The sequence below is a fragment of the Otolemur garnettii genome, unplaced genomic scaffold (genome assembly GCF_000181295.1).
Source record: "Otolemur garnettii isolate 467f Iridium unplaced genomic scaffold, OtoGar3 scaffold00004, whole genome shotgun sequence".
In the NCBI taxonomy this organism is placed as follows: Eukaryota; Metazoa; Chordata; class Mammalia; order Primates; family Galagidae; genus Otolemur; species Otolemur garnettii.
In genome coordinates, this window is record NW_003852399.1 from 31,443,970 (window position 1) to 31,452,108 (window position 8,139).

Sequence of the window (8,139 nt, forward strand, 5' to 3'; positions counted from 1 at the left end):
GGCACTCTACCCAGGGGGACAGCTTGAGGCTCTGTCTCAAAAAAAAAAAAAAAAAAATTCTATATGGTACAATTCAAATACTAATTGAGTAAGTATTCTTTCTGTATCACTTAGTCTCAATTTGTCTTTCCCCAGTTCCATGGCACTTTATTACCCCGCTATCATACTGCTTCTGCCTTGTGTTATAGTTATTTTTATATACCCCAGGGCACCTGGCCCACTATCCTGCACATCCAATAAAAAGTAACATTTCTTCAGCAGTTCTTAAAAATCTGTCTCAACAGAAACATTTTCTGGCTGGGTGCAGTGGCTCATGCCTATAATCCTGCACTTTGGGAGGCTAAGGTGGGTGGATCACCTGAGCTCACAGGTATACAATCAGCCTAAGCAAGAGCAAGACCCTGTCTCTAAAACTACCCAGGCATTATAGCTGGAGCCTGTAGTCCCAGCTACTTAGGAGGCTGAGGCAAGAGAAGTTGACCCCAAGAGTTTGAAGTTGCTATGAGCTATGAAGCCATAGCACTTTAGTGAGGGAGACAAAGTAAGACTTTGTCTCAAAAAAAAAAAAAAAAAAAGGCTACGGCCAGTAGCTCAAGCAAGTAGGGCGCCAGCCACATACACTGGAGGTGGCAGGTTCAAATCCACCTGAGGCCCGTCAAACAACAATGACGGCTGCGGGGTGGCGCCTGTGGCTCAAAGGAGTAGGGCGCTGGCCCCATATGCCGGAGGTGGCAGGTTCAAACCCAGTCCCAGCCAAAAACTGCAAAAAATACAAAAATAAAATAAAAGCAACAATGACAGCTGCAACCAAAAACCAGCCAGGCGTTGTGGTGGGTACCAGCTACTTGGGAGGCAGAGGCAGGAGAACAGCTTGAGTCCAGGAGTTAGAGGTTGCTGTGAGCTGTGATACCATGGCACTCTACCCAGGGTGAGAGCTTGAGGCTGTGTCTCAAAAAATAAATAAATAAATAAAGGTACTTTTTTTTTTTTTTGAGGCAGTCTCATTTTGTCACCTTTGGTAGAGTGCCATGGCATCATAGCTCACAGCAACCTCAAACTCCTGGGCTTAAGTAATTCTCTTGCCTCAGCCTCTCAACTAGATGGGACTACAGGCACCCACCACAATACCCGGCTATATCTATCTATCTATCTATTTATTTATTTTTATTTAAGACTTTTATTAGCAGGTGCTTGCAGTTTGTTGACTTTTGAAAAACTCAAGTTGTAAACTTTTATTACAAATTAGAAATGAAGTTCTTAAAAATCTCAACTTGACAAGATACGAAATTATTTATTTATTTATTTATTTATTTTTTGAGACAGAGCCTCAAGCTATCCCCCTGGGTAGAGTGCCATGGCATTACAGCTCACAGCAACCTCCAACTCCTGGGCTCAAGCGAGTCTCCTGCCTCAGCCTCCCAAGTAGCGGGGACTACAGGCGCCCGCCACAACGCCCGGCCATTTTTTGGTTGCAGCCATCATTGTTGCTTGGCGGGCCCGGGCTGGGGATTCGAACCCGCCACCTTAGGTGTATGTGGCTGGTGCCTTAGCCGCTTGAGCCACAGGCGCTGAGCCACGAAATAATTTTAAAACCTTTAAAAGCGTATTGAGAAACGCCAGGCTTTTTTTTTTTTTTTGAAACAGTCTCACTATGTTATCCTCAGTGGAGTGCCTTGCATCACAGTTCACAGCAACCTCCAACTCTTGGGCTTAAGTGATTCTCTTGCCTCAGCCTCCCAAGTAGCTGGGAATATAGGCACCAGCCACAATGCCCGACTATTTTTTGACTGTAGTTGTCGTTTGGCAGTCCAGGGTTGGATTCAAACCTGCCACCTCTGGTATATGTGGCTGGTGCCCTTAGCCACTGGGCACTGAGCCAAAACCAGGGTTTTTTAAAAAAACACGTTTGTTATTACCAAAAAAGACATCTTTAGATAAAAATAATAAAAATCTCAGCCTACATAGATAATGTAGATAGTTCTAGTTATCTGGTCAATGGGCAAAAAGCAAGCACTTAAGGTCTTCAGCTCTAATCTTTTGTTTCTTACTGCTGGGATTTCATGTTCATTTCTTCTTGTTGGATGACTAAACTGGATGATGATAGAGATGGTAAGCCGGCATTTACTCTGCCCTGCCCTGCTCAGCCTAGGGAGCAGCTGAATTCTCAGCTGGTGGATCGGCTGCTTTTGTCTCTTTACCATCTTGTGGTTTTCTAGGCATCTGCGTCGACAATTAAAGCTGTGATGATACCAACGTTCAGGTGGCTGTTGACCTTGGGTCTCATCTCTTTGATTCTCTTTATCCTCTTCATTGCCATCCTCTCGTGCTGTCTTTGGCCACGAGAGCCCCCTGATGAATCATGGTCTATAACCCACATACATATTCTGTCTTACTGGTCTACCTTATTCTCCTGCACTCTGGTTGTCAGCACCCTCCATCTCTTCTCCCTGCACAATAGCGTTGGAATACTGTGGTCAACACCCAGAGTCTCCACATGTAGTAAGGTGGGAAACTTCGCCTGAGTTAGGGCTGGTGTTGTTGGGCCTGGCACTCTCCAATCCCTCATTCTTTTTCCCTCTCTTTACTACTCTGGCAATTCCACTGGTAACTGCATAGAAGGACCCAACCCCTGCGACATGGATAGTGCCTATAATGGTTGTGGTCTGCTGTGTCCTATTTGTTGCCTTGAACTAGGATTCCACCAGGGCATGTAACATCTGCTTTCTCCAAACCCTTTTCCCCTTCAACAACATCAAACTCCACAGTCACTCCATCTCCTACACTGCGAAGGTACTTCCTGGGGTTATTTTTTATGGCAATCTGGTGTACAAATACATCTTCCTTGGTGTCATTCCTATTGATGAAACCGTATCTGTTTCTTTCATTGAACCACCTTACTGTTTCCAAAACCTTCCTTGCGATGACCTTTTTATCCCCGCTGGCAGGCGCCACCAATGTGAGGCTGCCTGGGCCACGGCTCCCTGTGCCCATGGTGCCTGGCTTAGTCTCAGCACCACTGAGGGCAGGGGCAGGGGCTGGGAGTGGGGAGTGCGTGGTGGAGAGCGGCTGCTGGGTCTCAGCCTCACTGCACATGGTTGTGGTAAGGTGACTAGGACAGACTGGGGCCACCTGCAATAGCTGCAGCTCCTCCCGATGTGATGGTAACTAGGCTGGCAGCGGTGGTGGTGCTGCTCAGGGCTCTCTGGGGTTCGCTCTCTGCTCCTGTTACTGATTGAACTGCCTGGCTATTTTTAGAGACGTGATCTCACTCTAGCTCAGGCTGGTCTCGAACCTCTGAGCTCAGGCAATCTACCCGCCTGGGCCTCCCAGTGCTGAGATTACAGGCATGAGCCACTGCACCCGGACTAAGTAAACATTATTTTGAATTAAAAAATAGCTTCTCGGCTCTGGCGCCTGTGGCTCAAGTGGCTAAGGCGCCAGCCACATACACGTAAGGTGGTGGGTTCGAATCTAGTCCAGGCCCGCCAAACAACAACGATGGCTGGAACCAAAAAAAAAAAAAAAAAAAAATAGTGAGGCATTGTAGCGGGCGTCTGTGGTCCCAGCTACTTGGGAGGCAGAGGCAGAAGACTCGCTTGAGCCCAGGAGTTGGAGGTTGCTTTGAGCTGTGATATCATCGCACTCTACCCAGAGGAATAGCTTGAGGCTTTGTTTCCAATAAATAAATAAATAGCTCCTGGTTTAATTATTACAAACTCAAGGTAAAATTCTTTGCTATGAAATAAATACCTTACTGCCTTCTTTCTGCCCCTTTTTAATATAAGCATATTGCGGATATGGTGCTTAAAATTATTCTGGCTTTATTAACTTTAAATCTTATTTATTCTGACCTTAAGATTTATCTTTGTTCATCATCAAGGGAGAAAGTAGGCTTAAAATATTATAATACAATTTTTTAAATTTTTTTATTTTTTTATTTTAGAAGAGATGGCGGTCTCACTCTTGCTTAGGCTAGTCTTCAACTCCTGAGCTCAACTCATCCTCCCACCTTGGCCTCCCAGAATGCTTGGATTACAGGTGCGACCCACTGTGCCTAGGTACTATATAATACTATTGAGGTTTAAGTGTATCTACTTTATAAAAGACTTAAAAGAAATCTATAATTAAACATTTTTTTTTTGTTTTAGAGACAGAGACTCACTCTGTCACCCTAGGTAGAGTGCCATGGCCTCAGAGCTCACAGCAACCTTAAACTCTTGGGCTCAAGCAATCCTCTTCCTCAGTCTCCTGAGTAGCTGTGGTACCTACCACAGTGCCCTGCTATTTGTAGAGACAGGGTCTCACACTTGCTCAGGACTCCTGAGCTCAGGCAATCCACCCACCTTAGCCTTCCAGAGTGCTAGGATTACAGGTGTGAACCATTGCATCTGCCCTTAAAAAATGTCATTTTTTCCCCAGACATTATAATATCTCAAATTAGTTATTTTCTAACGGGTATGTGATCGGGTACATACTTTCTGCACTGATAATTTTTTTTAATTTTTTATTTTATTTTATTTATTTGTTGTTGTTGCAGTAGTTTGGGCCAGGGCTGTGTTGGAACCTGCCACCCTTGGTATATAGGACCATGGGGCCAGTGCCCTACTCCCTGAGCCACAGGCACTGTCCTGCATTGACAATTTTTTGGTCTTTATTGTCTATGTGGTATAGATGTAGGCAAACTTACATAATCTAAAACTTACTTAGTCATAGTTAGCCCAAATTTTACTTCAAGGAATTTCAGCATGTGCCCATTTTCTTTGTGTGGAACAAGCATCTATAAGAGATAAACACTAACTAAATAAAATAATGTTAACTATGCTTACAGCAATATACTTTTTCCAATACTACAGATAGAAACATGCCAAAAATACAAAACAAAAATATAGATTAAATCATACATGGTATGTCTATAAAGCAAAGAGATTTACTGACATAAGTCAATCACATTACGTATGCTTAAACATAACAAAACTAAAATAGGGCAGTTAGAAATTTCAATCATACCCCATCTGACTCAAGTAACTTACCCATTCTTCTGAACACCTTTCATTTACCTCAATTTATTTCACATATTGCTTAATGTTAACTGATGACAATATTTTAAATTACATGGAAAATAAAGTGTATTTCTCTTTTTAGGAATACAGAGAAAAGAATCAGAATCCTATTTCTTTATCCAATATGCAATTTATGATCATTATTCAACTCAAAATTATACTGTTTAACCTCTATTACCTTATCAAAATTTAGTCCAAGGTATTTCATTATTCATTTTGCTTAACTACATCAGTCTCAGTTACTTACCTTCATTATAATATTCAATGTCACCGTCAGAGTACACACCAAGTAAAACTTAATTATTTTCATTTTTTTTGCTACAAAAGTTCCTTTCTTTATATTCAGCTGTGAGCAAAGAAAAATCATATGAACAAAGAAGTGAGATATAAAAAAATTAACAATTTAAAAATTGATGGAAAGAATGATAAAAAGGCAATTCTAATTACCTGAAGGCACTTAGCAAGCATTAAGGCTGCTACTAAGCTTAATAAAGGAGATACCAACAAAGCTGAATTATCAAACTGCAGTAAATGTCCCAGAAAGAGAGAAAATATATAGATTTTATAAACTTCATAAACCTGTTATGACAAAAATAAAATGAATCAGAATAATATAAATTTTAATAAACATCCTTTCATTAGTTTTATTTAGACTTGACTATAATTATAAAGTAAATACTCTACTATAAGACAATATGGAAGGCATATCACCAACACCCTCTTATAAGACAATATGAGGCCAGGCTTGCCTAGCTAATCCTAGCACTTAGAAGACCAAGGTGGGTGGATTGCCTATGCTCACGAGTTCGAGACCAGCCTGAGCCAGAGTGAGACCTCATCTCAAAATAGCCAGTCATTGTGGCGGGCACCTGTAGTCCCAGACTTGGGAGGTTGAAACAAGAGAATCACTTAAGCCCAAGAGTTTGAGGTTGCTGTGAGCTATCATAGCAACTGTACTGAGGGAAACCAAGTAAGATTCTGTCTCAAAAAATAAATAGATGAAGCCCGACTCATGTAGCTCAGCAGCTAAGGTGCCAGCCACATGCACCAGAACTGGTGGGTTCGAAGCTGGCCCAGGCCTGCTAAACAACAATGACAACAACAACAAACAAATAGCTGGGCACTATAACAGGTGCCTGTAGTCCCAGCTACTTGGGAGGCTGAGGCAAGAGAATCACTTAAGCCCCAGAGTTTGAGATTGCTGGGAGCTGTGATGCCATGGCACTCTATCCAGGGCGAAAGCTTGAGACTCTGTCTCAAAAAAAGACAAAGATAAAAAAATAATAAAATAAAAGGAAAAATAAATGAATTAAAAAATAAAATTAAATAGTATAATAACAGTGTATCATAATTAATTAAATTAGAAAAGGAAAACTAAAACAAAACACAATATTAGTTAAGAAGAAAAATCAAGGGCGGCACCTGTGGCTCAGTGGGTAGGACGCCAGCCCCATATACCGAGGGTGGCAGGTTCAAACCTGGCCCCAGCCAAACTGCAACAAAAAAAATAGCCAGGTGTTGTGGTGGGAGTCTGTAGTCCCAGCTACTCTGGAGGTTGAGGCAAGAGAATCACCTAAGCCCAGGAGTTGGAGGTTGCTGTGAGCTGTGTGACACCATGGCACTCTACCGAGGGCAATAAAGTGAGACTCTGTCTCTACAAAAAAAAAAAAAAAAAAAAAAAAGAAGAAGAAGAAGAAAAATCAAAAGGCAGAGTGTTAACAAAAAATCAAAACAGGCTCGGCGCCTGTGGCTCAAGTGGCTAAGGTGCCAGCCATGTACACCCAAGGTGGCGGGTTTGAATCTGGCCCGGGCCTGCCAAACAACAAAGACGGCTGCAACCAAAAAATAGCCAGGCATTGTGGCAGGCACCTGTGGTCTCAGCTATTTGGGAGGCTGAGGCAGGAGATTCGCTTGAGCCCAGGAGTTGGAGGTTGCTGTGAGCTGAGATGCCACAGCACTCTACCCAGGGGGACAGCTTGAGGCTCCTGTCTCAAAAAAAAAAAAAAACAGAAAAAAAGTCCATAAGAAGCTAGATCCACTTTTAGAAAAAAAAGATACCTCACTATTAGAAATCAGAATAGTAGCTACCTTGGGGGCTGAAGTACTGACTGGGAGACAACATGATGTTGTCTTCTAAATGCTGGTAATGTGCCATTGTTTTCTTTTCTTTCTTTCTTTTTTTTTTTGTTGAGACAGAGTCTTGCTTTGTTGCCCTCGCTAGAGTGCTATGGCATCATAGCTCACAGCAACTTCAAACTCTTGGGCACAAGCGATCCTCTTACCTCAGCCTCTCAGGTAGCTAGGATTACAGATACTCAGCATGATGCCCAGCTTTTTTTCTTTTGCAGTTTTTGGCCAGAGCTAGGTTTGAACCTGCCACCTCCAGTATATGGGGCTGGTGCCCTTTGAACCACAGGCGCCGCCCATGCCCGGCTATTTTTTAAAGACCAGGCCTCATTCTTGCTCAGGCAATCCACCTGCCTGGGCCTCTCAGAGTGCTAGGATTACAGGCGTGAGTCACCATGCCAGGCCTCTTAATGTGCTATTCTTGATTTGAGTGCTGGTTCTACAGATGTGTAGCAGTTATCAAGTAACTCTCACTTAGCTCCAAACCGACCCTTCCATCTTCTGCCTGGTAACACTGGAGCTGGAACTCTATAATCTATATTTCTGCTTTTCCAATTGGTTCCCTATGAAGGCTGCCTACATGAAATGCTAGCTAGAGAGTGCAAGGCTGGAGGAAGGAAGGAGGATGAAGGAACAGCTTGCCCCTGTGTCTTGCTTCCTATTTGCTTGTGTTTCCTGAGAAGGGTCAGCAATACTTCTTCACCCTAACAGAGTAATTCCTTTCTCCTGGTAAAACTCCTTCATAGTTTTACCAACATTTGAAGAACCAGTTTCTTCACATCCTCCAGCCCAGAGATCCAGGACCATCTTGCTGGAATCCCATCCTCAAAGGTCTGGGTCCTAGTTCTGAAGGGCCCTTCTTTTTTTTTTTTTTTTTGAGACAGAGCCTCAAGCTGTCCCCCTGGGCAGAGTGCCGTGGCATTACAGCTCACAGCAACCTCCAACTCCTGGG

General features: G+C 43.0%; 1 protein-coding gene and 1 pseudogene across 1 annotated transcript in view; both read right to left on the reverse strand.

Moving 5' to 3' along the window:
• Positions 1-8,139, reverse strand: part of DPY19L4 (dpy-19 like 4) — an 87,802-nt gene that overhangs the window by 28,344 nt on the left and 51,319 nt on the right. Inside the window, exons 8-10 of the mRNA XM_023518251.1 lie at positions 5,508-5,639; positions 5,308-5,406; positions 4,704-4,777 (exon numbers count right to left, since the gene is read on the reverse strand). Of these exons, the coding sequence (XP_023374019.1) occupies positions 4,704-4,777; positions 5,308-5,406; positions 5,508-5,639 (305 nt within the window). The remainder of the gene's footprint in view (positions 1-4,703; positions 4,778-5,307; positions 5,407-5,507; positions 5,640-8,139) is intronic.
• On the reverse strand, positions 2,122-3,229 carry LOC111727846 (annotated as a pseudogene).